Genomic DNA, 16015 nt, shown 5'->3' on the forward strand with positions numbered 1-16015 from the left:
GCATAATTCCCAAATATCCAGGCTGGACTCTGCTCTCAGACCAATCATGCCAAATAAAACTGGAACAAGTGCACTAAGATGCAAACGGCCCTGTCGAAGGCCATGTCAGAAAAGAAACAGGTTTAAGAAACACAGTAGTACAACTATTGGGTCTAGAAAGAAAAAGACGATGAATGATTCTCTGTTAGGTGGAGCTGTTTCTGGTTGTATGAAATTGTGGTACAGCCATGGACAACACATGATTTTTGCCTCTTCTCACAATTCTTTTAAAAATAAAGACTAATAAAACCGTTGTGGAGCTACTCATCTCATACAAGAATTTGTCCCACTCTTTTGGGCTTCACAGCAGTTGTCACTTTTGGTGGTTTGTATCACTAAAAACCTTTTAATAAAGCTTGTAAGTCAAGGTTTTTAAGCTTTTAACCAAACTTCTGGGAAATTCTGAACAATTATTATTCGGGGTGCCATTCACAATTGTTTGACTTGCATGAACCTCACAACACTGTCCTCTCTGAGATACTAGCTTTCAGCCTATTTGCAAGCCTCTGCCTATGGACCAGTCCACGGGCCATTAAGGAATAGCTGTTCCTTATGCCATTGGTCTGAATTTTTATAGCAATTTTTCAGCAATAGCAATATTTGAGCAAATACAGCAACATTTACCCCTTAGCATAGAACATAATGCGTGTTTTGAGGTTTTTCTATTCTGTTTTTACAACCAAAAAGACAAAACATTTTCCTTAAACAGATGCTGAGAATGGTGTCATGTTTTCTTCTTCTGAACAGTCAAGTTAAATCATATTACGGGATCCTCATAAAGCACCTTAAACACTCCGCAGGTGTTTAATTAGAGAGAGAAAAACAGCAAGTGAGGGTGGTACTGAGTGCTAAAAGAAAAAATGAGTTAAGCCTTATATTCAGGCTACACTCCCAGTTCATAATAATTTTTTCCAGCCATTTCAACTCAGCATAGCTGCCTTCTCTGCTTTACTTGTATTTCTGATTTGCCCACTTCCACATTTCCAAGTTATTCAGCAATTTTAAGCGGGTTTCAGAGCATTTGGGCCATCCAAATGTCACACACAAATCCTAGCAACTAATGGAGTGTCTGCAAGATTATGTTGTATTCCTTCATTTTAAAAGATGAGTGAAATCCAGAACCAAGAGGGTACTATCAGCGTTTAGATACATACATACTTCTACTTTCACACATGGCAAGCAAGCATTTGGTTTCAAGGCATTAATGAATGACAGAGTGGAAATTTATGTGGCTTGAAGCATTTCTTTCTTTTCTTTAAAGGATTTGTTTCTGGTTTGCAAACAGTCCATTTAAAAATTACAAGTATTTCTTTGAAAGAAGAAAGTAAGAAAACATTGCACTGTGCCCCATGTTATCTGAGAGCACTGTAGGACCTTACCCGAACCCTTCAAGGGACGTGTCAAACTCAATGAACGCTGGCGTAACTGATGATCCGTGAAGCCTGATATCATGTGGCGTTGTCATGGAGACCAAACACTTCACTCTCGTCAGGGGTACTGTGCTCCCTTCTGCTGGCTTGAGCAGGCTCTTGCTTATCCGATAGTGGTTGTCTTCGTGCAAACCAAAGACGCTGTCGGAACCCAGACCTTCCATTGAGGTAACCATGCTATCTACAGTAGAAGCCAAGAAACAACACAGCATTGCAAAAGGGTGGCATTTTCAGGCTATTTATTTGGACTTTTCAAGTACTGCGTCCAATGCAATAGCTGAACTGTCAATCGTCATCAGCTAGTTCAGCCTCTCAGTTAGAAAATTATGAGTTGGGAAGTATTGCTGTCATTATAATGGCATTCAACTGAGACAGAGAGACGAGCATCTTGCGCAAGGTATTACAGAAAGTCTGTGATAAAGCCAAAAAAATTGATCCAAGAGGCCATCTCATTACCTAAGATTGGGAAAGGTCCCTTTCACAGAGGTTCTGTTTCAGGCACATTCCTGCTACCTGACTTTACAGGCAGGAAAAATTCTGCTTCATGTTTTTCAGATGCAGTAACTGTGAGCTAAAAGGCTCCGAGGTCTCAATAAGCAGAAAGGGTCAGTAAGCTTAGCTTAGGAAATTTAACACAACTTGCAGCATTCAGAAGCTACCTTTGTCTTCTCTTTCCTAGGTTAAAAGCTTTCCAGACTTGTGTTTTCACAATTTCACACTTTCCCCTGTGATACTACCCTATTAAAAACAATAAATTAATAACTAAAGCTCTGTCCGAGAGATAAGCTGAATCTCTCCTTGTCTTTCTAAACATACTGAACCTGACATAATATAAATTCAGTTATTTTATTTTGTTTATTTATTTCATTATTTAATGCTTGTAAGCCAGTACCATCCAGGATACTTTCTGGTTCCTTTTAAATACTTCAAACGTTTCAGCGAAGGTATCTTTAACTATGCATTACAACTGGCCATATGATTGACACAAAGAAATAAATATCACGTGGCTTGGAAACTTATCCATAATTTCTTTGTATTACCATTTACTCAGGCTCTCCTATACTACGTGAACAGCTATATAACACATGCATAGTAATAGGAAAGAGCGCATGGATCGGCTGGAGGAATCCAATGGTTACAGACATTCACTACAGTTTATCAGATTGAGTCATTAAACGGCTGGAATACAGATATAACTTTCCAGTGTGAAAATCAGAGCTGATGTATAATTGCTGACAGAATACGAAGTATTCTATCAGACGGGTGAACTTCCATGACAGGACCCACACAAAAGTATAATGAAAATTTCGACTACACATGCATATGCATGCATATCTATAATCTAGGAATAACTAGCTACTATCAAAATACATTGTGAATACATTCCCAGCGTTAATTCCTGCGCTAAAACTGAAACTGAGTTGTCACGGTGTGCCTCCCTCCCCCCCCCCCTTTTTTTTTTTTAAAAAAAAAAGCTGATGTAAGTCTGTCCTTTCTCTTGATAATTTTTAAATTACTATGACCTCATAATTCAATGCATGCTTACCAGATACTATTAAAGATTTAAATTTTAACATACTAGGAAAGTAAACATATTGAAAGCAAGCAATGAGTAAAACCATTGTAAATATTAACCATGAAAAAAATCAATGAATGGTTAATAAAGGACCGTAGAACTTTAAGTAATTAAGAGTGGGTGTTCCAACTCCAGTTTCTACCTCTTTATAAGAGGAGTTATTATTAGATTGAGATTCTGTCAAATTAGGTAAATTGTGCTTTTTTTCTTTTTAATTCTTTCTATTTCTTTCTCATTACTAGCGATGCTAATGATAAGCCAGGTTCTAGCTGAAATAAACGGAATTATGCTTACGTGTAGGAATTTCAGTTATTTTATCTGACGACTTACTGAACCCATGGGAGACATTACATAGATTTAATGACGTGATGTGCACATGAAAGTATCTGAGAAAAATATTTTTCCTTTTACTGTTAAATAACTACAAAGCCAGGATCCACTCAGGACTTAAAAATCAAACTACTGTCATATTTATTAGTGACGGTTCCTAAAATAAAAAAATTATAATTACCTCACTGGACATATATTAAATACAAGTACTACATTCCCTACACTTTTAAAACTTTTTCCAATCAAATAGTTCTGATGATTTCACATTCATACTAAGCTGGGGTGAAGTCAGGTTTTTACAGATGCTTATCTACAAATTTTACAGAAGTATGCAATTGGTGGATGTCAGTGTGGCATTCTTTACACAAATTTCTAGCACTTCAGCACTTACTTCTCATTTCTGGTTCAAAACTCAGTGAGCTGGGTTTGTGCACTCGGTATTGTTTCAACAGCTTTTTGTCCCAAGCTCCGCAATTCAAAGGGTTTCCCAAGCGTAAAAATTCCCTGAGAATAAAAAATTTACAAATCGTTTTGTCTACTTATTTGCCTAGAATGACACCGAATCTAACACCATTTTTAAAAAAAGACAGTAATTACTTGTAATAAACATAAATTTAACTAAGAAAATAAAAGAACTCATGCATAATTATAAGAAATACATTTGATCCATTTGAAACTATTGAAGTTTTGAACACATGCTCTCCAAAATTGACGTTATTTTAACTAATCAAACAGCTTTGATAATTCCAAAGACTTGGCAGGTGGCTGCCCCATCCTGTAGGAGAACATCAGGATGCTCACTGATGCACATTCAGCAAGCTGAACTCATCTGGAAAGGCAGGCCACAGGCTGAAGTGAGCAAGTGACCTCAGCTTTGTTTTATCCATGTGTCTTATTTGGCTGGGGGATCGCTACCACACAAGGTCACTTATGCCCTCTACCAATCCCAGGCATTTACAGCCAGCCTGTGTCAGCACAGGCAGCAGGGCTCAGCTCAACTGGCCTTCAACGCAATCTTTCTGACCTCAACACCATCGGCTGCAGCGCCTGGGAGGCCAGCCTTTCAAACATCCTTTGGAGCGGCGGATGCAGCGAGTGGTCCTCATCAGCCAGAGCAGCACTGCATCTTTGTAGAAGTCGTGCATGGAGCCCGGCTTCACACATGACTTGCTGGTTTCTCTCTGTGTGCACTAGTGATTGCAGGATATTGGCCACTGCCAGCTGGAGATCCAGCGCATGCTGAAAAAAAGAAGAGCACACAATTTGAGAATACGCAAAGTGAGAAGGTGAATAATATAAAGCCCTTACGCATAATAATGAAAAGGAAACTACCATAGCAATAGGTACACAAAATGTCCTATACTTAAATATATGTACATGTGTGTATGTTGGGGGTGTGTGCGTGCACAAGTGTGAAGAAACACCGCCATCTCTTTATGAAAAAGGATAATAGATTATATGAAGGATTACCACGACCATTGTAAAGAAAAACAATTCAGGTAGGGGTGGTTAAACCAACCTCTCCTTTTCACCAGCAGAAGTGAGTCAGTTTACAAGTTCTATGTGTGTACCGAGAACTTTCATTTTTGTGACTGCTAAGCTATTCCTAGTAACTTAATATAGAATCATTAAGGTTGGAAAAGACAATTAAGATCATGGAGTCCAACCATTAACCTAACACTGACAAGTCCACTAGCATGTCCTTAAGTGCCACATCTACACATCTTTTAAATACCTCCAGAGATGGTGATTCAACCACTTCCCTAGGTAACCTGTTCCAATGCTTGATAACCCTTTCAGTGAAGGAATTTTTCCTAATGTCCAATCTAAACCTCCCCTGGTGCAACATGAGACCATTTCCTCTTGTTCTTTTGCCAGCCCCACCTTGCTACAACCTCCTTTCAGGTAGTTGTAGAGAGCGATAAGGTCTCCCCCTCAGCCTCCTTTTCTCCAAGCTAAACGACCCCAGCTCCCTCAGCCACCTCTCATAAGGCATGTTTCTCCAGACCCTGCACCAGCTTCATTGCTCTTCTCTGGACGTGGTCCTGGACCTCAGTGTCCTTCTTGTAGTGAGGGGCCCAAAACTGGACACAGTATTCGAGGTGCAGCCTCACCAGTGCCGAGTACAGGGGGACGATCACTCCCCTAGTCCTGCTGACCACACTGTTCCTGATAAAGGCCAGGATGCTGTTGGCCTTCTTGGCCACCTGGGCACACTGCTGGCTCATGTTCAGCTGGCAGTCGACCAGCACCCCCAGGTCCTTTTCCCCCAGGCAGCTCTCCAGCCACTCTTCCCCAAGCCTGTAGCGCTTCACAGGGTTGTTGTGACCCAAGTGCAGGACCTGGCACTTGGCCTTGTTGAACCTCATACCATTGGCCTCAGCCCATTGATCCAGCCTGTCCAGATCCCTCTGTAGAGCTGTCCTACCCTCAAGCAGATCAACACTCCCACCAACTTGGTGTTGTCTGCAAGCTTACTGAAGGTGCGCTCCGTCCCCTCCTCCAGATCATTTATAAAGATATTAAACAGAACTAGCCCCAGTAGCGAGCCCTATGGAACATCACTTGTGACCAGCCACCAACAGGATTTCACTTCATTCGCCACAACTCTTTGGGTCTGACCCATAGACAGTTTTTTACGCAGCAAAGAGTGCACCTGTCTAAGCCACGAGTGGCAGGTTTCTCCAGGAGAATGCTGTGGGAAATGGTGTCTAAGGCCTTACTAAAGTCCAGGTAAACAACATCCACAGCCTTTCCCTCATCCACTAAACAAGCCGCCTTTTCATAGAAGGAAAGCAGCTTAGTCAAGTGAGACCTCCCCTTCGTGAACCCATGTTGACTGGGCCTTCTCACCTGGTCGTCCTGTACATGCCATGTGTTGGCACTCAAGATGATCTGCTCCATAACCTTCCCTGGCACCAAGGTCATACTGACAGGCCTGTAGTTCCCCAGATCCTCCTTCTGGCCCTTCTTGTAGATAAGCATCCCATTTGTTAACCTCCAGTCAACTGGGACCTTCCCCATTGGGCAGGACTGCTGCTAATTGATGGAGTGTGGCTCGGTTAGCACTTCTGCCAGCTCCCTCAGTACCCTTGGGTGGATCCCATCTGGCCCCATAGACTTGTGCGTGCCTAAGTGGTGTAGCAGGTCACTACCATTTCCCCTTGGATTATCGGGGCTTCATTCTTCTCCCCATCATCATCATCTCTACAAAACTTAAGATACATGCAATGTAACTGCCAAAGTAATGCCCTGAAGACAGAAAGTCACCACACTCATCACTGGTAGAGGACAAGAAAGGAGGAATTGAGCCTAGTGATTATTGTAACCTTGTGGAACTTTTTTTTTTTGAAAAAACAAAACAAAACCGAAACCAAACAGTGTTCTTCAGGGAAGATATTTAAAACAAAAAATACTTAAGTAACTTCAAAAAATGTCCAACAAATCCTTTATATTCAAAACACCAGTAGAGGCTTTGGTTTGGGAATTATATAAAGCAGGCAGTATAATTTTGGAACTAGAATACATTCCAGCTATTTCAAATAGCATATATAATGTCCAATCCCGTGTCCTCCTTGTACTATGCATTAACTCCTGATATATCAGAGAAAACATGAATTAACCACAGTGCTTGGAAACTTATCTGATGGCCCCTTCAGAAATTTCTTTAAGTTTACATTGTTGACAGGAGTTTGAAAGAGACAAACAAAACAAAGCTTATGAAATAAAACAATTTTTATCAGACCTTTATGTCACCAGTTATTCAACATAATTAGTCTGTGAAATGTAGTAGTTTCTCAACACGAAACAAGAGGACATCATCAGATTTTTCATTTCCCACAGGCATCCTTTTTCCCAGTCACTCTCAAAGCGTAAGACAGAAGAATTTTTCTCCCTACCTCTGGGTGCGTAGCTGATCCAACAGAGGCCAGAAGATCCAGCATCGCGAGCATAGCACCAGGGTGGATAATGACCGCATCAGAGCTTTGTACAGATGTGGGTCCTGTTTGGAGTTTCACATCAGCTATGTTTTTCTGAGGGCAAACAGGAGGTGTTGAGACAGAGTGATATGCATGCCTGCAGGACAGAAAACATCCCATGGTTACAACAGCCATCTATTATGAGCTTTGCGTTTTTCAAATAGCTGTAAAGTTGAACTGGCCTATAGACATTACTCCCCTTCTCCTTTCTCTTCCCTTGGTTAGACAGATCACGTGCTTTCCTCTTCTCAAACCTGTTGGGCATGCTTCCCCAAAGACAATATGGAAGGGTTTCAACATCTGAACTATGCTTGAACTCAGAAGCCTTTTTCCCAGGTGCCACGTAGTTTGAAGAACTTAAAGGCTGCCTCCCTCTTTTCATTCTAGATGCGGTGGCAGCACCCAGCGACAACAGCTACCATTGCTCCTGTTCTGGAGACGAATTCAGCTTTGAATACTTTTCTCCCTATTTGCTTTTAACAGCTGATTACAAAATGGGCTATCACAAAACTTGCAGGACTCTCTGATTAGCCTACAGGAACAGAAAACTGGTCTCGGTGTACACTCGTGCCAGCAGTCCATATGCTCCCAGTCTTTCTATGACTGCACGGCAATTTAGTTTTACATCAAGCTGCTTTAGTCTGGTTCAGGGAAAAGAGGCTTTGACACACTGACTTAGAAGCAACCACTTGTGCTGAGAGCTGTAGATGCGTTTCCATTAAAACTCTCAGAGGTATCAGCTTGATGCCATTCTTCTTTCAGCACAAGATTCAACACACAAACAGCATGAGCAGCTGACTGAACATATGCTTTCAAGATGGTACTTTTGAAGAAAAAGATAGCTCGAAAGGCTCATGCTCAACACAAAAAAAACCAACCAAACAAAACACAACCAAACCCACCCATATTCTCTAAGTATTTATCATATATGCTCATTTGTAAGAAGAAAGAAAACAAACTCTATGTAAGAATTTTTCTTGAAGATCAAATATTGCCTGCCGTTTTACAAAAAGTGAATCCAGCTAAAAACGGGTCTCTTCCTATCAAATCAGTTGAAAGAGGCATTTCCTCACTCCTGTTCTCACCAACAGAGATTTAACTAACCCCTAACAGAAGTAACACTCGGAGACTCACTGTGCCTCACCCGTTAGGCACTTCTAACTAGGAAGTCTTTTCTCCTGGGAAAAACAGGACATAGATGGGAAATGAGGAAGGCTGCAAGAGCAGTTCTGTCCTAAACACTTTGAAGGTTGCACCTTCAACACACACCCCCAAGCCGTCAAGAAACGTCATTTGATGGGGGAAGGCTGAGGCAATGGAATATCTAGCCTAAAACAGGACACTAGGAAGTACAGTGTGATCTTCGTGTGCTGCCTGGAAAATGCGCTGCATAAATAATGTTCCAACAAAGTGTTCCTATTGAAAAGGCTCACGGCAGATCAACGACAACTTGGCATCTGAACAATCCAAGAGTACATTTTAAAAGAGATTTTTTGAAGAAAGATGAAATTACTGATGCTCTACTCACTCAGCTAATACAGCAGACATGAAATATTATGGCAATTCTATCGTAACCAACCACTAAGAAAAAAATCTGCCCAAATCAATTTTTCCAGTGTTTTTACAAACTCTTTAGCCATCAGTTTCCTAAAGTTTTCTAGCAGACTCACTGACTGAAGCATCTGGCAGGTAGAGAAAGGTTTCATCATCTCTTTTAAAATTAAATGGAATTAAAAACAGCAGAACAACTGGTAATACTATCATAGAGAGATGTTATCTCAACCCTTTACTATGTCTAAATGCAGAGATTGAAACACGGGCAGTTGTTTCTCATGTGTCCTCACAGCACTGCTCTTGATATGAAGAGGAAAACTGCTACCTCTTTCCAATGTCACCTAGAGCATCTCAACGCAAGTTTTACAGGATACAGTTTAAAAACTAAATATTCATTTGTATTTAAGAATGCTCTTCAGTCTAGTGAAATTCCACTCCCCAAGACATTCTTGAAGGTCAAGCTTCCATCCACTTTTAAGCACAAATTTTACTTCTAAGCATCCTGATCCGCACTATCACATTCACTTCATTAGTTAAGCTGTGAGGTTACAAGATGGTAGTACAGGGAGAGCCTAATAAAAACCTGAGCCATTGCTCAGTATGATTCACAAACAAGCACACGATTCTGGCCTCAAAGGACCTGAACTTCAACATTACGTACTGGAAAAGAGATACAGTCAAGACTAGGCAAGTCGCTTTTCCGTTAATCAATTTAAGTACAGTTATGTCCTTAAAGCATATATTACTGAAAGTTTTTCACATAATTTTTAAAATACCTTCTATATTTAGTTCTTCCATATAAGGAGTACTTGTATCAAAACAACGAAAAAAAGAACACAAACCAGTTCAAAAAGATTTCTGTAGGCAGAAAAAAGAAAATGGATCCTAAAATATCCCACCAAAGCATTCATCGAATGTTACAGGTCTATGGGTCAGTGCAGAACCTGCAACAAATTAATTTAGTCATACTTATACATTCTTTATATGATCCCTTTAAGGGAGAAGAAAGGAAGAAGTGGACAATGGAAAAAGGCAGTGTACCAAAGACGACACAGATTTGTCTAATTTAACGAAAAACAAAACTGAAGAAAAAATCTCACTTAAATTATATAATTAAGTACAACTCTTGATGAGAATTATAACACCATTTTCATATGGAAAGAAGTAAGTAAGATTTATTGTAGATAAACCCTCTGCATATCATTCCGCTAGAGCGATCAACATCCAAACTTTGTAAAAACAATGTCTAAAAGTATATTAAAGTCAAAGCTACATTCTATTCTCTACTTCACCCTGTCAGCCCCAAAACATCCTCTCTCATTCTCTCAAAAAAAGAAAAAAAAAAGAAAAAAAAAAGAAAAAAAAAAAGAAAAAAAAGAGAGAGAACATCAAGATAAGTTTTTTCTGCCAAAATTTACAGCAATCAAACAACTGTCAAAGCTGTAGTTCTTGATTCAAATTATACAGGAGGGGTGGACAGGTAACAGGGGGGACAGCTATGTACCACCATCCCGACGCATGTGCTGGAGGAGTCCTACCTACTCTGTTTATATAAAGGGTAACACTTGGAGGGCACCACTCCTCAGGGAAATACAGCTGCGAGAAGTGGCAGACGTGTTTGAGAGAGAATATAAGCATATCTACATATCCAGAAACATTCTAGACTGTGTGCAAAACCAGAACTGTACTGGTTTTGTCTGTAAGAATTATTTGTGTGCACAGCGTCTGCTTGGTCTTTTAGCCAAACACCACCGGGCTCTCCCGCGGGCACCTGTCTTACGAGTCAAAAGGCAGAAAACCAGGCCAAAGCAATAAGGGAGATCCCAGGGAAGCAAAGGAAAGGAGTCAGAAAACACTAAGAGAAAAGCAAACACTTCTCTCAGAATAGTCAACTTTGACAGAATCTGACTGTATCTGACATTTAAGAGGAGGAAAAAAAAAGAAACTCAAATAATATTGGACTACAAACCCCAAGCTGCTTATTTCGGAAAGTAGGAAGATCCCAGCTACTGGCACTGAACGCCCTAGGAATGACAAACACGATGCTGAACAACCGTGAGAAAGCAGACAGCTGCTCAAACAGACTTTTTAAAAAGCCTAGCCCTGGCTATTTTTTTAACTTGAAAACATGCCTTTACAGAAAGGATCTGAAAAGTAATTCGGGCCAGCATGACCGTCCTTTCTGTCCGCTTTTGCTTTAAGCCTTACACAACTTGTTATCACCCAAAGGCCTATTTTGTTTGTGAAGATCTATGTCAAACGCTCCTTTACCTCAGCAAGTACCCACGTTACTATACTGGTGCTTACCTGAATTGCCCAAAGCACCCCACAGGGATACTGACTTTTTAAACTATCGAACCTTTACCTCACCTTATACCACACAGTTTTCAAATAACTGCTTGCATTTTCAATACTACAAAAAAAAACCAAACCCCAAACAAAGGAAAATTATCCTATCTATTCATATATACAGAAATTACTATTTTAATAACAAGGCTGCATCAGCTATACCCATCTGGCACATTTTTATTCATTACGCCCTGGAATCAGCTCTTGTTTGGCAGGCATTGCATGTGTTCTGCTGCAAGCCTTGACATACAAGTGCATTTGAGTAATTCAATGAACCTCAGCAGCCACGCAGCTACACCTGGGAGAAGAGCAAAATATAGTAAAGGAAAGGGCAATCCATAACGCTAGAGGTTAATACCGGGGCCGAAGCGGCAAAAAGCCTCCACAGGAAATGCTGCTTTCTTTCAAGTTTCTTCAGAGTAAATGAGAGGAAAAGGAGTTTGGCAGCTAAGGTTTTTCTCTCTGAACTGCAACTGCTACGTTCATTTCTAAATGCCTCAGTGTTAGGAAAGAAAGGAAACAACAGCCTAAGAGGTTCTGGATTATTGGGAAAGTGGCCTTGTCCAAGCCAGTCCCTGCAGAATATCCAGGTATGATATCCTTGAGTAACATCACTCAGCAAGACAGAAAAAGGCTTCTTTCCTAACATGACCAAATACAAACATTTCCTTCAAAGCAGTTTCCAAAAGCAGCTTTGGTTGCTTCCCTTTGCAAAATATTTTACATTCCAAACTTGAAACTCGATGCATATTTTAAGCCATACCCCAAGCCATAATGACTGGGAGATCTTGTGCTGGGAGTATGCTAAAGACCACCCAACCAGGATGAGGAGACAGATGAAGTATTCTATAAGCAGCCGGCTGAAGTCTCGCAATCGCCAGCCCTTGTTCTGGTTGGGGACTTCAACCTGCCGGGTATCTGCTGGAAATATAACACAGCAGATAGCAGGCAGGCTAGGAGGTTCCTCGAGTGCCTGGAAGATAACTTCCTGACACAACTGGTAGGTGAGCCTAGCAGGGGAGGTGCCTCGCTAGACCTACTGTTCACAGAGAAGGACTAGTGGGAGATGTGGTGGTCGGAGGCCATCTTGGGTTTAGTGATCATGAAATGGTCAAGTTTTCAATTCATAGCGATGTAAGGAGGGGGGTTAGCAAAACCTCCACCTTGGATTTCCGGAGGGCGGACTTCGGCCTGTTCAGAACACTGGTTGAGAGAGTCCCTTGGGAGATACTCCTGAAGGGCAAAGGGGTCCAGGAAGGCTGGATGCTCTTCATGAAAGAAATCTTAAAGGCCCAGGAGCAGGCTGTCCCCAAGTGTAGCAAGTCTAAAGGGCAGGGGAAATGGCCAGTCTGGATGAACAAGGAACTTTTGACATGACTTAGGAATAAAAGGAGGGTTTACCACCTTTGGAAGAAGGGACAGGCAACTCAGGAGGAGTACAGAGATCTCATTAGGTTATACAGAGAGAAAATTAGGAAGGCAAAAGCCCAGCTGGAGCTCAACTCAGCCAGTAACATAATGGACAACAAAAAAAAGTTTTTATAAATACATCAACAAAAAGAGAGCCAGGGAGAATCTCCATCCCTTACTGGATGCAGGGGGAAAAGTTGCAACCAAGGACGAGGAGAAGGCTGAGACACTGAATGCCTTCTTTGCCTCCGTCTTCCAATAGTCAGACCAGCTATCCCCAGGGTGTTCAGTCTCCTGAGCTGGAAGATAAGGATGGAGAGCAGAACAGCCCACCCATAATCCAGGAGGAAGCAGTCAATGATCTGCTTCTGCACCTAGACGCACATAAGTCTATGGGGCCAGATGGGTTTCACCCAAGAGTACTCAGGGAGCTGGTGGGAGAGCTCACCAAACCTCTCTCCATCGTTTATCAACAATCCTGGTCAACAGGGGAGGTATCAGATGACTGGAGGGTGGCTAATGTGATGCCCATCTACAAGAAGGGTTGGAAGGAGGATCTGGGGAACTACAGGCCTGTCAGCCTGACCTCAATACCAGGAAAGATCATGGAGAGGATCATCTTGAGTGAGCTCTCACAGCAAGTGCAGGACAGTCAAAGGATCAGGGCCAGCCAGCATGGGTTTAGGAAAGGGAGGTCCTGCTTAACCAACCTGATCTCTTTCTATGACCACATGACCCACCTTCTGGATGCGGGGAAGGCTGTGGACATTGTCTATCTGGACTTTGGTAAGGCCTTTGACACCATCCCCCATAGCATTCTCCTGGAGAAGCTGGCGAATCATGGCATAGACAAGCGTACTCTTTGCTGGGTTAAAAACTGGCTGGATGGCCGTGCCCAGAGAGTTGCGATTAATGGGGTGAAATCCTCTTGGCAGCCCTTAGGGCTCAGTTTTGGGGCCAGTTCTAGTTAATATCTTTATCAATGATTTGGATGAGGGGATTGAGTGCACCCTCAGTAAGTTTGCAGGCAACACCGAACTAGGTGGGAGTGTTGATCTGCTTGAGGGTAGGAAGGCACTACAGAGGGACCTGGACAGGCTGGATCGATGGGCCGAGGCCAACTGTATGAGGTTTAATAAGGCCAAGTGCCGAGTCCTGCATTTCGGTCACAACGACCCCATGCAGTGTTACAGGCTTGGGGAAGAGTGGCTGGAAAGCTGCCTGGCAGAAAAGGACCTGGGGGTGCTGGTGGACGGCCAGCTTAGCATGAGCCAGCAGTGTGCCCAGGTGGCCAAGAAGGCCAACAGCATTCTGGCTTGTATCAGGCATAGCATGGCCAGCAGGAGCAGGGAAGTGATCGTCCCCCTGTACTCGGCACTGGTGAGGCCTCACCTCGAGTACTGTGTTCAGTTCTGGGCCCCTCTGTACAAGAGGGACACTGAAGTGCTGGAGCAGGTCCAGAGGAGAGCTACCAGGCTGGTGAGGGCTCTGGAGACCAGGTCACATGAGGAGAGGCTGAGGGAGCTGGGCATGTTTAGCTTGGAGAAGAGGAGGCTGAGGGGAGACCTCATTGCCCTCTACAACTACCTGAAAGGAGGTTGCAGAGAGGTGGGTGTTGGCCTCTTCTCCCAGGTGAATAATGACAGGACCAGAGGAAATGGTCTGAAGTTGTGGCAGGGGAGGTTTAGGTTAGATATTAGGAAGAATTACTTTACTGAAAGAGTGGTCAGGCACTGGAACAGCCTGCCCAGGGAGATGGTTGAGTCACCATCCCTAGAGGTATTTAAGAAATGTCTAGATGTGGCACTTCAGGGCATGCTCTAGTGGCAGAGATTGTAGGGGGTTTTTTTTGGGTGTGTATGGTTGGACTTGGTGATCTCAAAGGTCCTTTCCAACCATGAAGATTCTATGATTCTGTGACTGTATTTTCCACAAAAGGCACCTGCACCTCAGATAACCCGCAGTCTTTCAAATGTCTTTTTAGCCTTCAAAAACAAATCTCTGCCTAACCTGCATCTTCACATGACAAATGGCTGCTCCCTTCCCTGGGGTCTCCAGGAAAAATCTCCTTTTATCATTTGCACAGGCCTGTAAGTCAAACTGTTGCTGAATCAGTAAACATTTTTCTTTTAAAGAAAAAATAATCTACCACACACTAAGACACATAAGAAAAGACAGTAGTTTGGAAGGGAAAGTAGGTGCTAGGATTTCTGAATTGTGCCATTTGTAGTTTCTTTCCAAACCTTTTAATTTAGCATGCCTCTACATCATTTGGTAGTCAAGTACTGACAGGTGCATGCTTTACTTTTGTACTCTGTGTAATTACAAATGAGCACCTTAACAAGCCATCCACCTTTACACTGAAAATACCTTTTCTTGAAAAATTAGTCAAGAAAAAAGAAATCCTCCTGCATTAATTCATCTACTAGCATAGTCTAAACTTCTTTGAACTGCTCCTGAGAGTGTCATTTATACCCCCCTTAGATAATTTCTTATACTAGACCTTATTTGGTTTTGAATCATTCAATTAACTGTAAGTGCTTCAGGAGTCTGGAGACATCTCTAGTCTCATCCATTAGCATCACTACTTATGATACACTATGAAACATACCTTTACATTTCTTTTATTTAGTAAACACACAAGTGAAAATGCACACCTCAGAAAAAAATCGCAACTTGAGAGAAAAAAGAAAAACCAAAACTAAGAAACACAACAGTGAGAGAAATCAGAAGCAAGATGAACTTCTCTTTGAAGGGTCGGTACCTTTTCCTGGACAAAGCTGGCGTACCCCAGGGAGAGGGGAGAGAAGTCTCATTTGTCAGGCAAGGAGGGATCTGTTCTGCACGACTACAGACAAAACAGACAGGGGTAGGACAGAGAGGTTAGAGAAGAAACCAGAGGCCATAAGCTTGTTAGTTTTACAAAAGCACCAGTAAAATCATTACTAGGATCCGTTCTTCAAAAACACCACAGATGACAAAGGACACTACCAAATGACACACATCAGGTAAACACATGGACATGCTAAGCGTGTACTTGTTTTATGGCATGCCTGCAGTGCTCCTTCCTTACTCCGCCAAGGTTTATCAATACAGCCACACTAGCAAAACAGAACATCTTTCAATGTTAAACAGCGGAAATTAAGATGAGAAAGTAAAGCCTCAGTAAAGCAAGTATAACCAACACGCATAAGAAATAAAATCAACGTAAACTTTACAAAGAGTGATGATCAGAAAATTTAAGAAAGAAGGGAGAATGCAGTCACTGAAGATGACAAAACAAAAAAAGGAACTTAATGAGGCAGCTTATGCAACAACACCACAGGATTTACTTACCCCATTGATTC

At 42.0% G+C, this 16015-nt stretch overlaps 1 protein-coding gene across 7 annotated transcripts in view; it reads right to left on the minus strand.

Annotated features, from left to right (window-relative positions):
* WDFY3 (WD repeat and FYVE domain containing 3) overlaps window positions 1-16015 on the minus strand; it is a 178025-nt gene that overhangs the window by 68875 nt on the left and 93135 nt on the right. For 6 of the 7 annotated variants that reach the window (XM_054202046.1, XM_054202043.1, XM_054202044.1 and 3 more), the window contains 5 exons: window positions 15433-15516; window positions 7275-7452; window positions 4400-4614; window positions 3767-3879; window positions 1419-1650 (listed from right to left, as the gene is read on the minus strand). In XM_054202046.1, the coding sequence (XP_054058021.1) occupies window positions 1419-1650; window positions 3767-3879; window positions 4400-4614; window positions 7275-7452; window positions 15433-15516 (822 nt within the window). The remainder of the gene's footprint in view (window positions 1-1418; window positions 1651-3766; window positions 3880-4399; window positions 4615-7274; window positions 7453-15432; window positions 15517-16015) is intronic. The other variant, XM_054202045.1, reaches the window with a different exon arrangement.

The sequence above is a fragment of the Rissa tridactyla genome, chromosome 5 (assembly GCF_028500815.1).
Source record: "Rissa tridactyla isolate bRisTri1 chromosome 5, bRisTri1.patW.cur.20221130, whole genome shotgun sequence".
NCBI lineage: Eukaryota > Metazoa > Chordata > Aves > Charadriiformes > Laridae > Rissa > Rissa tridactyla.